This window comes from Marmota marmota, unplaced genomic scaffold (genome assembly GCF_001458135.2).
Source record: "Marmota marmota marmota unplaced genomic scaffold, marMar, whole genome shotgun sequence".
NCBI lineage: Eukaryota > Metazoa > Chordata > Mammalia > Rodentia > Sciuridae > Marmota > Marmota marmota.
The window spans coordinates 22,724,262-22,743,079 of NW_026000068.1; the positions used below are offsets into that span (position 1 = coordinate 22,724,262).

The 18,818-nt window shown below is 34.5% G+C and overlaps 1 protein-coding gene across 1 annotated transcript in view; it reads right to left on the reverse strand.

The window, feature by feature from the left end:
- Slc44a5 (solute carrier family 44 member 5) overlaps window positions 1-18,818 on the reverse strand; it is a 335,047-nt gene that overhangs the window by 63,509 nt on the left and 252,720 nt on the right. The window contains exon 3 of the mRNA XM_048814088.1: window positions 9,261-9,334. Within this exon, the coding sequence (XP_048670045.1) occupies window positions 9,261-9,334 (74 nt within the window). The remainder of the gene's footprint in view (window positions 1-9,260; window positions 9,335-18,818) is intronic.

The window sequence follows — 18,818 nt, forward strand, 5'->3', positions numbered from 1 at the left end:
GGAGGATGGGAAAGGCAGCGGAGCACAACAGACACTAGTATGGCAATATGTAAATCAATGGATGTGTAACTGATGTGATTCTGCAATCTGTGTATGGGGTGAAGGTGGGAGTTCATAACCCACTTGAATCAATGTGTGGAATATGATATGTCAAGAAATTTGTAATGTTTTGAACAACCAACAATAAAAAATTAAAAAAAAAAAGTAGAAGATTTAAAACCTGAGCAACTTTTAGCAAGATCCCTGACAAAACTAATGTGTATTTCCAAATACAATTTGGACAACCCTAGGCAGGCAGTTCAGAACATTGGGACTCCTTGGGATATAATAAAAATGCATTAAAACAAACAAACAAAAAAATTAAACAGTATGCACATCAGTATGCAAAAGCTCCAGTGTGACCAAACTAGAAGACAGTGAAGGTGTCAGGTGTTTACACCTACAGGTAGAATCACTGTAAATATAACAGCTATAGTTGCAGGAGGAGGTAGACATATTATAATGAAAAATCAAATAGTTCAAATGGTTCTGTAAATGATATGATTTTCCTAAATGTAGTAAATTCTAACAAAAAAAGCAGAATCTTCTTTCACATTTCCTTGGTATCTATTAAGATCCTGCAAAAATCTTTTGTAATTTTAAAACAGAAGTTCTATGTTCAAATATTTAAAAACAAGTCCTACATCAGTGGGACATAGGAAAGTCATGCAGGAATTACAGTCAGTCTTGCTCTACAGAACTGTCATAAATATTGCAAGACATCTATCTTCCCTTGGTGCATCCAATGTCCTGAAAATCAAAGAATCAACTCCATTTTTTTAAGACTCCCTGGGCAGTGCTGAGAGAGCCACTGGATAGATGTATATTCCCACTCTTCAAAATGTCAACAAATACAGATTCCACATTGTCTTTCTTTTCTCCCAGAAAAAAAAAGTGATATTATCATGGAGTTCTCTCTTACCATCAATCCCATTTACTTTGATTCAGCTGATCATGTAGTAATAGCTTTTAAATATGCTTGTGTATTATTTGACATTTCTCCTACAAAAGGTGATACTTAATTACTCACGCTTTGAATGTGAACCAGATTTGACAACTTTTTTCTAGTAAACCGGATGTGGCAGAAGTGATATTGTATGGCTTCTAAGAGTAGGCAATAAAAGACATTGCAGCTTCCTCTCTGCTCTCTCCCTCTCCCGCTTCCTCTCTCTCAGATAACCAGCTCTAGGGGAAGCCACGTGTCATAAAGACACTCAGAGGCAGTAGTACACAAAAGGCCACGTGATTGTCAGCCATCAGCAAGAACTGAAGCCGCCTGCCAACATCCGCTCTGAAGACAGACCCTCCACCTTAGCCATGCCTTCAGTCAGTTGCACCTGGGCTGGCAACTTGACTGCCACTTCATGACAAACCACCTCACTAAGCTCTTCAGAATTCCTGACCACAGACACTGTGAGATTGGAAAAGTTTGTTAGAGTGCCAAGTTTGAAGGTAATTTACTACATAGCAATAGATAAGTCATTATCATATTACATTTTAAAATGTCTTCTATTCTTGAAGGAAGTAGTTATACCATCTTTTTCTATCCCAAATTATAAATTAGAGCACAAATCCCTTTCCTTTTATTTGTTTTGCTAATTTTACACTTACAGCTACAATTTCTAAGTTTCAGTATTTTACTATATGAAAATTTCAACTTGATTTAAGATATTTCTTAGGACCTAACAAATTTTATAGTATCTATTTGCCTTCATTCTTAAAAGAAAGTTAACATGAAAAGCATTATCTTAAAATACCAGACTAGAATATGGTCAAACTCCCATTCTTTTATGCTGAATTGTTATTCATATTTATTTAGTCATTTATTCAGAGGGATGTACTTGTGATGGGCACATGTAGACCCAGTATATGGAGATAAACATCTCATATTTAGTATGATGCTACTTCTTAACACATTCTTCTTAAGGGAAGTGAATCATTCTAACTGGCCAGTGCAGAGGATAGTTTTACTAATAATCCCATTAACAACACTGCACCAAGTGAACCCAAGTGAACCCATACCAGTCTCTGAGGGACAAGACTGCAGATGTCCAACTGTTCATGATCTTTACTTCCATTTATCCCTCTAAACTGTGCCCTTTATTTATTTCCTTAAACTGTTACTAGAACTTGCAGTTTTAAGCTCAACTCAGTGTGGAATGACAGGGGATGGTGAAGGGAAAGGAGGGAGAGACAGTATTTAGAGTGTCTGGTCCCTTTCTGTTCCCTTCAGCTTAAGGAATCCTCTTTCCTCCTCTTCATTAAAAAAAAAAAAGGCTGTTGGGGTTAGTGGCCAAGAGCACAGACTCTAAAATTAAACTGCCTGAGTTAGGATGGTGAATAAAACCAATCGACAAAGTCACTCAGCAGTTAATGCAAACCTGAGCAATTATCCTATTCTATTCATTATCCTACTGTTTTAGAAGTACCTTTAACGACTGCTTTGAGTGAAACTGATGCATACAAGTGTAAACATGCATGAGTGTGTGTGTGTGTGTGTGTGTGTGTGTGTGTGTGTGTGAGAGAGAGAGAGAGAGAGGGAATAAGAGAGGGAAAAATTATTAAGTGTAAATTCCGTTGGGGTAATTCCTACAGATAACCAAAGATTGGTAAGAGGTGGGTGAGAACTTTATTCAGGCAAACTTGCTTTCATTTGTGTAAAGGAAATGTATGCTACTGAAGTACCAGGAGCAAGTATGATTATATCTAACATCATCTCCCATTTTCAAACATTTGCAAAGCATGTTCCCGTTGTGCTCTAGGGTTGAGTCAAGAAGTTGCAGCCATTAAAAAGCCCTCTGTCAAGGAGAAAATTTGATTAGACCAACCGCTTGCACTGACACTTAAAAATTAACTGCAAATCTGTTTGGGGCAACTAAGGCATTCCCTAAACACTTGCTGGTTGGGAATGTTGGCTTTCAAATCATTATTTTGTATCCCTTAAAGGTACATTTTAACTGTTTTAATATGTGAGGAACAGGCCTGCCAAATTGTGCTTATGGCTTTTTAACACAAGCAATTTACAAATGCAATGAAGCAGATAATAGGACACATGATACCGAATTTGAAAATCTGTGTTGATGACTCTGCTGCTATAGAAACATTTTTGGAAGAGCCCTGTATGCAGTTGCCTGGATAATAAAAAACATTTTTTATCATTTCACAGGTGGCCTCTTCTACCCAATGATAAGTTTAGGGCCATGTCTTTGAACACAAATCAGTCCTTCTTATGCTAACAATGTTCCACTTAAAATCATCTAGAATGCATACATTCAGCAAAATACAACAAACAATAAAAATTCTCACTCAATACTAAAAAATCTGTTCAAGCTATATTCAAAACTGTGTTTTCTTTTGAAAACACTTTCAAAACAAAAGGAAGTATAAGAATGTGATTTAATTTGATTTGTAAATGTTTATTAGTAAGGAATGCAAAAGGACATTTAATACTGACTCTAGTTATGTATGTAGAATATATTTTTCATTAAGAAAGTTTACTAGAACAATTTTCAAATAATGAAACTAAAATTTTTAAAAATTTCTCACTTTTGATTGAATTTGCTAAAACAATGTTTTAAACTTTGCTAGTACAATGTTTCTAAATTGTGATCTGACAAGTAAGTTTATTTTGGTTCCAAAGTAGACAAAAAGCCCAAGATTTCCTGTTACATAGAGTCACTTTCCATCACCGAATCCCCCTTACAATGAATATTGGATTGCACTGCCAAACTCCTAAACTAGAAGAGCAGGAAGCCTGGTGAGGTAGGAATGGCTATTATAACAAAGACAAGGGAGAACAAGAGTTGAGGAGGTGCTAGAGCAACCTTGTACACTGAAGGTTAGAAGTAAATTGGTCCAGACATCATGCAGAACCATGGGGAGGCTCCCCAAGAAACTACAATTAGAACTGCCAGCAATTCTACTTCTGGGTATGCATTTGAAGGAAATGAAACAGTATCTTGAGATATCTGTACTCCCACATTCATTGCACTTTAAAATATCAAAGATATGTAAGAAACTTAAGTGTCTGTCAATGGATGAATGGATAAAGAAATTATGATATGTATACATACTATACATCCACAAAAACACAATGGAATATTACTTGGTCTTTAAAAAGAAGGAAATTATATCATCTGTGACAATAGGGATGAACTTAGGAGACTTTATATTAAATGAAATAGGCCAGACACAAAAAGACAAAGACAAATTACAAAATGATCTTACTTACATACAAAATCTTTAAAAAAAGAGAAAGAAAGAAAGCCAAACTCATAGAAGCAGAAAATAGAATGATGGTCTCTGGGGTGGGGAAAATTGGATGATATTGGTCAAAGGGTCTAAACTTTCAGGTACTAGATGAATAAATTCTAAAGAACTAATGATTAACGTGGTAAAAACAGTAATGTACTATATACTTGAAATGTACTAAAAGTAAATCTTAAGTGTTCTTAACTGCCCCCCACACACACACAAACACAAAGGTAACTATGTTGGGACGAATATGCTAATTAGGTTAATTATGCGGATAATTATCCAAGATATGCTTTTATCAAATGCCATGCTGTACATCTTAAATACGTACAATATTTTGTCAACAAAGCTAGAGAAAACAAATTGAATAAAATTTAAAATTATACATATTTATTAGTAAGAGAAATGTTTCACTGCCTTCTCTACAGAGGTAATAAAAAAGTCCTCACATTGTCTTTGTTCCAGTTACCAACTTGTGGTTTCTCCCTTCCTCATATTCCTTGGAATGGGGAAAGACCAATTTGCTTTAATGGAGGCAAGGGATAAGACATCAACCCTTTGTCCTTGAAATTACAATTTAGAGAGATTGATCCTTAGTTAGGTTTGTTGACCAAAAAGAATAAAAACGTCTCCCGAAGGAACTTGCCACAAAGGGAGAGACCGTGCTGGCAATCTGGCTCAAGAGAAGGCCTAAGAAGGTAGTTCTGATAAAGCAAGACACTATCAATGTTGCAGCTGTTCTGAAAATGGGGACCAGTGGACAAGGTTATTCCAAGACTTACAAGTCACAGTCTTGGATCCTAGTGTAGGAAGCCACTGGAGTAGTGGAAAGATTCAGATGAGCAGTGGACTATTTAGTGGTACCAAGAGGCACAATTGAAATGTCGGAGCGGCAGCACACTATAGGGTCTCTCTCCTCACTAGAAACTGGAAAAAAGACAGTTCTCTCCTGGGTGTTTGGGAACAGTTCAGGTCAGGGAAGAGAATGCTATGTTGGATTTTCTTAAGGAGTGCATGGAAAAATAGATAAATGACTGCAGGACTGCTCCATGATAATAAGCATGCACTTCAGCGCCAGAATGAGAAGGTCAAGTGTGTCCACACTTTATTGTTAAGTCCTTTGTTCATTCTCTGTTCCATTCTCTGAAGAATTTAGGCTGAATTACCTGGACCGCTTTCCTTCTCTACTTGGTTCTTTCAGACCTATTGTCTCCAAGTGAGCTGTAATGGCATTCTCGGAATCCTTTGTACTGATCTATAAATTACCTGCACATCAAGGCTGTTTACTGGTCTGCTTTGGCTTGCTTCATTTCTCTAAGAGGGCAATAATCAAAAGCCTGACCAGACTGAAGGGGAGAGCAACACAAATCATACCTCTAGAGGGGAAGAATGGCAAAGAATTTACAGCATTGTGCTAAAATATACTCTATCCTCTGGCTCCAATTTTTTTTTATTTCACTTTTTTTTCCCCAAACTAAATATCCTCTTCCAAGATCCCCAGAAACCTCCTCCAATTACAGCATCAGGCTTGGGCTCAAGATGTGGATCTCATTACTTACGTCTGTCCTAGTGTGGGTGAGGCTCTTCTGGGGTTGGATCCTCTTGTAAGGATGGCCCAGTTAGCTAGATTGCTGAAGAAATTAGGTACTTTCCTTTTGCCTATATTGCCACTGGCAAGAATCCTGCCAAACATTTCACCATCTCAAAGAAAAGTGCTCTTTCCCCTGCCTCCACTCACATTTTCTTCACTTTCCTTCAAAGTTTCACTAACAACTTCCTCAAAATCCAATGGGCTTATGAGGACCTCCGTTCTCTAAATAATGCCTATGTTCTAGGTTTTGCTAAGCCAGCACCCACTTCCAGGTACCAAGTTTTGTTCTGCTTATCTATTGTTGCTCCCACAAACTAATGGGCTTAATATGCTTATATTTTGCTCATAGTTTTGGAATTTGGGGAAACTTAGCTCTCCCTTGGGGTCTCTCATGCAGTCAGATGTTGACTGGGATTTCAATCATTTTCCAACTGGGCTGATTACCCCAGGGAACCCAGCTGAGTCTGTTGCTCAGGACCCCTACACTGGCTTCTCCATGGGCTTGTGCTTGTCACAGCATGATAACCGAGTTCTGGGCTTGTCTGCATTAACATTCTTGTTAACTTCCTATCTTCTCAACTAAGAGGGCTAATTACTCCTGGCAAATAGTAAAAAACAAAATCAGAACAAAATTTCAACTCCAACTTCAAGCAGTTCCTAAGTAAATGTAACAATGAACTAACCTGCTCAACTGGAAATCCATTTAGAAAGAAAATGAAATAAAAACTTATTGAATGTTAAAATCGGGCTATTATAGTACATAACATTGTACATACATAATGTTAGCACAAGGATAGCAAAGAATAATTTGCAGAATAAATATTCCTATTCTCTTTTTCTAGCTAGTACAGTAATTGAATAGCAACCATCAGTGAAGTAGGACAAAAGAGGACTATTATCATAAATGTTAGCTTGATCTTTCAAGGAAATTTGATTACCTTCTACCCAGACTCCATCCACTGAGCAGAGGTTCTGCTTTTCATCAGTTTAATGTTAAGTGCCTTTTTTGTATTCAAATATTACCCTAGCTGACCATATTCCAAAGTACAAAGAACAGTTTCTTCTCACCAGATTTTGTGAGCCACATGGCTCTTCCATGGTAACATTTCTTATGGAAAAAAAAAAGATCATAGATAAAAGATAAGTCTATGAAAGTTCTGATCTAATTAAGATGGTAAAAGATGCCAAAATATTTGGGTCAATGACACTAGCTCAGTATCATTTTTCCTTAAGTGAAGGTATACATTCTTTGATGTTAAAAATTCTCAGCACTTCTAGTAACTTTTGCTAATTGTTTTCCTTCAAGTTTCTTTTAGATCAACATTGAACATAACTGAAGCTCACTTTTGGAATTAAGCCAATAAGGCTATTAGTAGCACACTATGAAGAACATCCCTTGTGTGGTATGCTAGGAGGGATGAGGAATGGACATTAATTTAGTGACTTTCTTGAGTCACTTGTTTCAAGTAAAGGTATTAGGATTAATTTGGTAATTTGGGGGGAGGATCATTAAATCATTATAGTATTAAATATAGATTTTCCTTGAGGGACATTTATCCTCTAATATCCTTATGTGAATTAAGATATTTACAAATTTGATCTAGAGATCTTTAACAAAAAGGTAAATATTTTGTGTTGCTCCAGAGTGAATGATGACACACCCTCCCCTCTTTGTGTCTGTAGGAGAGTGGCAGTGGCTTTTCCAGTTCCATATAAGGACAAAAGGCATTCCTTTGTGAATTACATCCAGCTGGCTTTGAGATATGTAGGAGATATTTATCTGATTATGGAATAAGGTCTCCTAATGGAAAGATTCTGGTCACAGGATGAGGTCTCTGTGAAGTTCCTACGTGCATTCAAACTTAATAACCAAAATTATGGGTTTCAAGAGAAACAATATAGTAAATTACATTTAAACGAAGTTTATTAAAATTCAGAATATATTACCTTACACATTGGTAGCAAACAAATTACTACCTACTACTATAATACAGCATTATTAGTGTAGCTGGATATTATTTCAGTTTGCTCCTCACAAATTTGCTTTGAAAGGTGGGCAGTGTTTTTATATTCCCAGTGAGAAAACGTAGGTTAGAATAATCAGCCCAAAGCCACCAAATAATATGGGGAAACTCTAGGTCTGCCTGATGCCACATCTTCCTTCTTATACAATAAATTTCAACTTTTTTACAAAAAAATAAAAACCAACAAAGTCATAGACAAGAAAGATGTGCCCCAAAATTAGAGGAGCTAAAATTCTACTTGCTGTAGAAAGGAAATTCATTTTATTACAATATGCAACTTATAGATTACACATTATTCTATATGTACATTAAAATTTAGATGTTAAAATACTTAAGAACGAACAAAGGAATGTTCTGAAGGCTATACAGGAGTATATTCCACTCCCTTATCCTATTTTCCTGCCTTAATTTTTTGAATTTTCCAATTCTGTATAGTTTTTCTCTTCATGATAATATGGAGACCATCTTTTATAAGTTATTTTTAATGGCTGTTCTCAAAGTGCTTCTCTTTTTATAATAAAAAATTGAAGATCAGGGAAAAGAATTTTGAGTTGTTCTTGAGGTAGCACACAACTTTCTGCTAATATATTCTATTCACAAAAAATGTAATTATTTGTGCTACAATATCTGACTTTCATAGCTTTCATCCTAACAGCCTATTACATTTTCCTAAGTTGACATCTAAATGATAAGATATGTCTCAGAGGAAAAATGTATATATTACACTTACATACAATTGTGAAGCCTTTTTACAGAATATATCCACACTAGTTCACTCGATAGATTTAAAAACAAATCCATGAAAAAAACCCTCTGTATTTATCCTCTATATTTTCACTTCCTAGAAAAATCTTTAACCTAATTGTAACTAACAAGACATCTCTTTCTGGAGATGAGAAGGGACCTTATTCAATGTCAATGAGTTATATGGTGAAATAGTTAATAACTGTACTTCTTTATAATTTTCTCATAAAAAGAAAGGGTTTATATATTAAATAAACTGATCGAGGCCCTGATTTTTATTAGTAAACAGCAACACTAATATAATCAATTGTTTGATAGAATTTCAAAAGTAAAAATATTGAAAAGAGGAATTAGTAGTTTCCTTTTTTCTTTACAACTGTATTTACTAAAGTAACTTTGGTTTGCATTTGACTAGACTGCTTTGTTCATTTTGTAGTATGTCTGCTGCTCTGTGAGTCCTGATCAATAACAGAGTTTCTTCCAGAAAACAAAACAGAAGAAAACAAAAGAAGGCTTTTGGGAGAAAATAACTTAATTTTAAAATGTGAAATTGACTTAGTTCTTCCATTATCAAGTGTTAAACATCATCTAAACCTGTATTTACTCACCCACAAGTCCTACAACAATGTAGCCCATAATAAACAGTAGGAAGATTATGCAGCACAGAACATCTGTAAAATTCCTAAAGACAAAAAAGGAATAAAGGATTAAAAGAAGTCCCAAATGATTTGTTTACTGCACAAAAATATAGATAAAAGGTATAATAATAGTGATATGCCATTTTGCATGCAAAAATTCTGTTAGACAAGATGCATTTTTGTAATCAAAAATATTAGTAACATGGTTCCACAGTTGAAGAAGCTCCCTCAGACTTCTTAGCACTCCTTCTCTTTTAGTTCCTTATTTGTAAAATATTTTTAGAGTTCAAAACACACCAACATCAAGTAGTTCTTCTTCTTAAATTTGAAAATGTAATTTAAGCTACTTGATTGTATGGTTTTCCTCTTCGTGTCTTTCCAACATGTAGTATAAAATTATTAGCCATTTTTTATCCCTACCTTCTTTATCTTCTTTCTATATACAAATTTTAATGGTACTCTTGTTAAAGAAAGTATTGACTGTATCACTAGCTTTAAGGAATAGAGTTATAACTATTCTAACAACAATGTATATAAAGCATTAAAAATGTTTCCAAACTTTCCATTTTCCTGATCTTCTATAAGCTAGATATTGTCAAATTAGGTTCAGAGCAAATTCAACTTAGAGAGACTAAGTGATTTGGTAAAGGTCACATGCCATGCCAGCAGCCAGCAGATACTCAAGGTTTTCAAATGAAGTATTTCCTGTCCCAATATTGCACTTCATTTAGAGTTAAGTGTTTTGGAAGGTCAAAGCTATATCAAAGTTGTGAATGTGAACAATATTGTCATTCTTTATTTGAAACTTAATGACAAACCTGTTAGTAAAGAAAAAGATTGCCCCTTTTGACAGGATTAAAGGTTGCACATGAAAAATTTCATAGCGAAACATTCTAGTTATTGAGGGCATATGGATACTCTGATCTTTCAGCAAAGGCAGGTGAAGTTCACACCATTTCTAGTGGCAGCAATAGTATAGCATCAGGCAGACCTAGAGTTTTCCCATATTATTTGGTGGCTTTGGCTGATTATCTAACCTAAGTTTTCCCACTGGGAATATAAAAACACTGCCTGCCTTTCAAAGCAAATTTGTGAGGAGCAAACTGAAATAATATCCAGCTACACTAATAATGCTGTATTATAGCAGTAGTAATTAATGATAATTGTACAGTAATAGACATGGTACTACTTACACTGATAAAGTCCTGTTATAACTTTTTGCTTTAATATACATAACTTTGGGGCTAGGGATGTGGCTCAAGCGGTAGCGTGCTTGCCTGGCATGCACGTGGCGCTGGGTTCGATCCTCAGCACCACATACAAATAAAGATAGTGTGTCCGCAGATAACTAAACAATAAATATTAAAAAATTCTCTCTCTCTCTCTCTCTCTCTCTCTCTCTCTCTCTTCTCTTTAAAAAAATATACATAACTTTGTGAGTTTCCTAAGAATGATTTTGGTTACCAGAAGTAATAATTGTGAGTTAACATACTTAAGAAGCATGATAGGTAGTTATGAAGGCAGGTAAATAAATAAGCCTTTAATGCCTAAACTTTTAAATCTACTAGTTATGTCAATATGATTATTCAAAATAGCTATGTCCAAAAATAATTGCACCCATTCCCATAATGCTTTATAGGAAATGGATCTTTCATAAAGTTAACTGTGTCCAGTCCAGAAAACAATTATCATTTGTTTAAATTCAATTTTAACCTAGAGATTTTTAAATTTCATTTGTATTTCAGAATTATGAGAATAATAAAAAGAGAAGAAAACAGGCACTCTATTTTTCTTTTATTAACAACCCTTGAAAGCAAAATCCTGCTTAGGTGTGAGGAGAGACCTGTTTCATGTGCATTCTGACACATCCTTTTCAAGATCAGGGTCTCATCCTACCAGCACCATTGTTAAGTAGCCAACACCTAATAGGAAATGCCTGTAGGCAACAGCACAAAGAAGGAGCTGGAGTGCTTTAATTAGAAACCTTGTAGCTGTCAAAGCCCTGGTGTGTGATCATAATTATCAAGAAGAGGAAGATAGGGATGTGACTGGCCGCAAAGCCAGATCTACCCACCAACTGGTATTATGTATCTATAGTGTTTACATCTATATATTTATATTATACATAATAAACACTATAATGTATATTTAAATGGCTTAATGTTACTTATTATTTTAATGTGATATATTGATAATGTTACGCAGTGAGCACAAGGTCAGGTAAACATACTAGAAAAATAAATGAAGAGCTTACCAATGTCAAAGTATAGGTCACGATGCAAAGGAAGGAGTTCAAATAGAAATTTTACAACAAGTAAAACCCACATGCCTTCACCACTCCCACTGACAAAAAGGCATCAGTTTAGATTTTGGCTGCAGATGGGGTTTTTTACACATGATTCCTCTTTTTTTTTTTTTTTTTTTTTTTTGTGCTGGGGACACACTAGAGCATGGGGGACTAGTCCATGCCCACACAATGTTCCTCTAGCTGGCTCTTCCACAGGAGGATAGCATTTTTAGAGCTTTCTTACTGTAATTGAGGGTAGTTCTAATCCACAGAGAGCAAGGACAACGCCTTCAAATTAGTTTCTGGCAAACTACTTTAGAGAAGTAGCAAACCATACCCCATGGCCAGACTATTTAATTTTATTGTTTTTAAACACAGGAGAAGGTTGAACAAACTGAACATCATGAATACAAAATTTAAGAGTCACAAAGAGTAGGAACGCTAATATTTCTAAACTTTCTCTGGTAGTGATTTGGTTTCTTTCATTGTTTTAGAATTTCTCTTTTTTATAAGATTGGTGTTTTGCATGTGTGTATGTATACTTTTAGGTAATTACAATTATCTGTCCCCCCCCCCAACTATTTGCCTGTCTCCCTTTCTTCAGATATATTCTCTTGAGAAGAAAGGCGGCTGGTGTTTAGAGAGTTACTGGAAAATTGTATTTGGACAAAATATAAATACAGATTGAGCATCCCTTCATAAGAAAAGGAATATATCAGAAGCTCAATTGAACTTCTAGAAGTTGTAGCGTCTTATCATTTTTTTTTCTTTGGACTCCAGGACATCTATCATACTCCCAAATGTTCTATAGAAAATGAGGGGTTTTTTAAACCAGGGATTTAATTTGGATAATTCTAAAAACTCACAGAACAGCTAGTGAGATAACTGTATGATATGAGCTATGGGTAAAAGTCATTCTGAATCATATTCTAGCTAGAGGGCTGTCATAGCTGTATCTTTTCCTCAGGTGGGCTCATTTTTACTTTCACAGCAAGCACTAAGAACCATTGTACTAAGCTAAAAATGGGCTGCATCCCACTGGGTCCCAGAAAGATGAAAGGAAGAATAGTTACAGAGAAATATCCCAACCGTCTTCCTCACTCTTCCTCCAAGTCAAAACCCCACGTTTACAAAGCACCCTCATTTATCAAAAAGCCACCCAAAACTTTATCCAGATTGAGCTGCCCCAGCATGAAAGTATTTTCAAAAGTTAAGTTACAGAAGCACTATTACTACCGTATATCTGTTTTCTAAATTCAGGAAGAATTGGAGCCCAGTTATAATATGCATTTGCAGATTTTCTTTTGCCTCCTATCTCTAACCCACAAATATCGTTCAATTACACTCACCTAGACTGAAAATGTTGGGACCTTCCTTTCACTTCCCTTTTTCTTAGTGTATCTTTTATATTCAATTGACAAATTATCTTCACTCCTTCTCTCTGATGTGTCTTTTATCCACTGCTCCCTTTGTATTCTTGTTGCCTGGACTCAGTCCAAATTCTCTTATTCTGTCTTCAAATTATCGCCATGGTCTCTTAATTGGGCTCCTGCAAGTAGTTTCTGCCTGGTCCAAGTCTCTCTGTACATCAGATATCAATGATATGTGGTGCCATCATTTTATTGTTTAAGAACTTTGGTGCCTCTCCACCACCTACTTAATAATTTCCAAATGTCTTAGCTTCATGTTTAAGATTATAGAAGTCCAGTTCTAGTTCAAGCCCCAGACTATTTTTCTAGTTTACTTCCCATGCCTCTTTTTCCACATGCTTTAACCAACTTGGACTCTTTCATTCATTGATATGCAGTTCATTGTTTCTTGACCATAGGAGGGGTCAAGCACTACTCTGCTGGTAGCATCTCTAGACTCTCCTCCTGGGGCAACCATATGTCCCCATTGGCCTGGGACAGCCAGGATTTACACCTGTTGTCCTGGAATACCCATAAAGAATGCTCTCTTTACTCTCATAAGTGCCTAGGTGTGGTCTTTCACTCCATCTGGGAAATCACATCTTTTAAATCAACTCAAATGTCACCACCTTCATGAGATTTTCAACTAGAAGAGACCAAATCTCATCTTTGTAGACCTGTAGAAATTCTGTTTTTATATCTTCAAGCAGTTATATTTTATTTATTGTAACTTAGACCAGGGTGGCAAAATTGTGGACCATGGGCCATATCTAGTCTGCTACTTGTTTTTGTATGGCCTATAAACTGGGAATGGTTTTTTGCATTTTCAAATGGTCTAAAAACCAAAAATAACAATATTTTATGACTCACAAAATTTATACAAAATTCAAATTTTAGTATCTACAAATAAAAATTTTTGTAAAACAATAATACTCTTTCATTTATGTACTATCTGAAGCTACTTTTGTCTTATAATAGCTGTTTAAGAGTTGTGTTAGAAATCACCCTGCCTGCAAGGGTCAAAATAATTACTACCTGAAACTTTATTAAAGAAGCTTGCTGACTTCTGGCCTCAGCCATAAAGTCGTATACAGCCCCACTTAGCAGAGATACTGGCATACTACAGACCTACAGGGGTCTCTATCCCACAAATGATTAGTGAGACACACCTCTGACAGTCTAATGCATCATAAGCAGGCTCTGGTGAAAATCAAAATGCTGTGCTTCAAAGTTCAGATCTTTTTTTTTTCCTGACCTAACATAGTAAATGTATTGTCTCTAGATTTAATTTTTTAGTCAAGCTTCAGCATGCCATCTGGAAATTGCTATCTCCAATAAAATCAAAATCACTAAAAAACAAAACAACAACAACAAAAACATTATATTTAATTCAGAGATCATTAGAGTTCTGTTTGATCAATACATATTTCAGTCCCACACCAGCTCTTACTCTCTAACAAGTGTCATTTAGCTTCCTTTTCAGGGATAGCTTTCTACCCTCATCCTGAAACAGATTCATTTACTGGTTTTCTTTTTTTGTGGCAGATGAAATTCCAAAAGATATCAACTATCCTGAAAGGTCATTAATATCAAGCATTAGAGCAAGAATGAAAGTCCTAAAAAGTCATTATTCTTTGACAGATCATCATTTGTGCCTAATGAGTCAGTTTAGGGACTGTCCTCTGCCTGTGATTCCAGTTGGAAGCTACCTCTCATCTGAAAGTTCCCGCGTCACCTGGGAACATATGTCTACAACAGACTGCCTTTAAAGCCCAAAGTGTCCTCTGTGGTTCTGCTGGGCTCTGAACAATACCACCAAGTCATCTTTTACCCCTCATATTCTTAACACAGCAGTGTGCTCCAAGAAATAGAATGAATGCTTCACTTCCCAGAGACTTTGATAGAAGACAGTGCACTTTGAGGCCACCTTTCAAGTGTCACCAAGATATGCTTTGCATATACAGAATGTGGCTTGAATTAAACAGGTTATCCACATTGATGTTAATAACTTACATGTCTCAAAGTATTTTTGGCTTTATAGGGGTAGAGGTCTAGGCAGCTTAAAACATAATTCACCTCTATTTTCTTGACCTTTACTAATAAAAGAAAACATGATGATTTTGTGAGAGGAGTATCCTCTAAGAACTCATGTTTGAAGAAGTTTCCAACTTCTCTTCTGCTTCTCAGACACATTGTTTAAAAGTTCTCTATTATTCTGTTCCCCAAAGCACAGCTTTAGGACATGCCTTCCATCACTGTGTGTGTACACGCATGTGTGTGTATGTACACGTGCTGAGGTTTTAGTAAGAAGCACATTACACTGGTCATTTATATAAGTATAATTAGGGGCTTAAGATTATCTTGAAGAATTTCAGTTATGAAAATAAGAAACTTAATGTATTTTCAGGTGTTTGATGACAATACAAGTTTCTCAAGTCTTCTAAAATTTGTAAAAATGTCTTTAAGGTAATTCTGGTATCCAACCATCGAGAAAAGAGTATTTATTTTGGAGGATTATTATTTAGCATATTTTAAACTATTGATGAGAATTAAAAGATGCCAAATAACTTGATATTCAAAAAAAGTATATAGGATGATATTAATAATACCTTTCAAATTTATTAGATCGTATTAACTGATTTAGTTAGTTTCTCTGAACAACCAAGTCTAAAAAATGCCCAAAGCCCATTGTTAAATCTTTTATACTATTCTGCTTGATTTGGGATTCCAATGCATTGAGAGAATAGCTTTAACTGGTTATGATTTATATTTTCTATTCGTAAAGGGAAAATAAAACATTTTTTTACTTAAGGGGTTTAAATGATATCTGTATAAATCTGTCTTTTGTCTAAAATGAAGCAAGATCAGACAAAATTGTTGTTACTATTCATTATTTTTGTAAAACTGCATAATATCCGGGAATCTGTCAGTGAGTTATTGCTCATTATATATCTGCCTTTGTAGACCAAAGGTACTCCGAAGGGAAAGTGCACAGAGAGCCAGCTCTGGAACGGCCTTGGGACATTAGTTCAAAGTTACCAACAAGGTGGAAATCCACACTTGCTTAGAACAAATACTCTTTAATCTTTTTGGAATAGGATAGAACCTATATAGACACGCAGGATAGGAGCTCAAAAATATTTGCTAAAACAATAATTGAACTTCTGAAATTTTTCATACTTGCAACAGCTGACATGGATATTGAAATTCAACCATTAAAAAACCTTCATGCCTCCTAATAATTGTATGATAGTTAATTGTTTTTTAATAACCAGAGGCAAGCACACTAAAATAAGATCACTATTTATCATCTAAGCTTTTAATAAGGAAATAAAAAATGTTGCCTGCTAATGATGGGAGACTTAGAAAATTGCATGCCCTTTGACTCAGTAATTTCCTTTCTAGTAATCTATATCATGGAAAAATGATAGATGTTGTCAGGATTTTTTAATAAAGATGTAAAGCACTGAACTGTTTATGAAAAAGATGATATAAAACATGTTTATAATATTTTACTGAGTAAAAATAGTATGAAACATGCAGTATGTGAATAAAATGTACAGCAACAAAATAAAACATAGATTATAAGTATTTATATGTACAATGATATATAAATGTAAAGGATGACAGAAAGTATATAAATATATAAGTGGTCATTTTCTCTGGGTAGTAAGATTTCATGTGATTTTGTTTTTTTCTTTTTCTTTTTCTGTTATGATTAAACTTTAACATTGGACATAAATTACTTTTAGACTAAAAGTACTAATCTAAGACACAGATATTTGACAACTATAAATAGATTGATGAATTATCTCATGACACTAATTTCTTTATGAACCCCTCAAATAAAATGTTTACAAATTTTTCTCTTTTTTGACTTTTTTATTGATCATGAATAAAATTAAAAACACATTTTTTATAGTCTTAAGAGAGGGTAAAAGATTGTCTTTAGATTAGTCTTTTTTTTTTTTTGCCTAGACTTTGTAAATGGGAACTAAATAGAAAAAATGTGTCTATAATTTTGTCATCACAATATCTTATAAATCACACTTTCATCTAGTGATATAAAAATCTCACTATTTTTACAAAATATATATCCCTAGTTGTTGTTCGAAGCAAGAAATGACAAACAAGAACAGAAAAAAAAATGAAAAAAAAAATTGGCACCTAAACTTTGATTAATTAAATCTTTATGACAAGATATTATATCTATCTTTTATAGGTCATTTCCTTTATGAGTGTTTAGTGAGTCTAAGTAATAAAACACCTGTTATTTTCCACAAAGTAATATTTATTCATGGTGGCCTCAGAACTATGTCTCTGCTTTGAATGTTTATTATTTTCATCCTAAACTTAACAGATTCTTCATATAGCCATCATAATGCTTTCAAAATGTTAGACAAAATGTAGTTTTGAACATTTAGTCTTCATATCACTTCAATCTTAAAACATTTTATATGTGTTAATTGTTTCAGTGTCCATTAAATGAAATAAATTTTAAGTAATTTTGGGTAAGATTACATAAGTACCCAGAATTAGAAGTTGTCTCGGGAAGAGAAACTATGACTTGGGAAGTGGTGAGGGAGCAAAGGGAGACTTTCTGTATATTCTTTGCCACTCATAGGTTGTGTGCCAATCAAATGTATTACTTAATCAAAATCAATAATTATTTTTTTAAGTCATGTATTGATTTGGCATCTCTTAAACATAATCTAAAAAGTTATGTCAGCTATTAAGTGGAATGCAGTGGATAAAATTTAACTTAATTTTAGAAAAATTAAACTACAAGCTTCAGATATAAAATCATTAAGAATATATTCCACGTAAAATGCCTTACTGAGTATATATATATACTCAGTAAGTCTCATGTCACAAGTATATATATATATATATACTCTTCTTGATTAAAAAGCTGAACTATGACCATTATAATATAAATCACATATGTAGAAAAAAATGTTTCTGTACAATAAACACTTTTATTTATTTGGTTAGACAATTAGATGGTTTTTCAAAGAAAATATGCCATATTTGGCATAAATAGTATCAAGCGTTGGACCAGTGCATGCTGTTGGCAAGCCTTCCTCTGGATTGGAGGAGTCTACTAATTAGGGGGAGAAAATGAACAGATTATATGAATTGGTATAATAAGGAACAGTGAGCTTTTATGGTTTGACTATAGCAAAGAAGCTCAAACATTCAACATGAAATTGTTGAATGAATGAATAAAAGTGTTACCTGAATATTAGACACTGACATCTTTTCAAAAAATCTATAAAAGTGATGTGTCCCTTTGTTCTCAAATTGTTCAGCAAAACAGGAAATTCCAACCATTGCAATGGGAAATTCTAATCACTTGGTTAGAACTCAGCATGGTACATACATTATTTTATGTAAATATTTACCAATTTATTTTACCTGCAAGCTGGTTCTACAACAACACAACATTTATAGCAATAGGGTCATTGTTATTTTAAAAAAAAAAAACAAGAGAGACAAATTTTGTAGGGGTTTAAAATTTTTTTTAGATGCCTATTGATTTGAAATTATTAAATGTAGTCTCTATGTGATCTATGTTGAATTTAAACTTACATCTGATAAGAATGTGCTTCACTGAAAAACCCAGAAAATTTAAAAATAGAAATAACAGCTTAAATTCCAAAGAATTTATTTGTTTCCAGCAAGAAGTCCTGCAGTTATCAGTTCTGAGCAGGTGTGGTTCATCATTCAGTGATCCCATTAGGGGCTCAACTCATGTCACCTTTCTGCCACCTCATTCTTAGTAGACAGACACTTTTCTTCAAGCTTAAGTCTCATGTCACAAGTTGACAG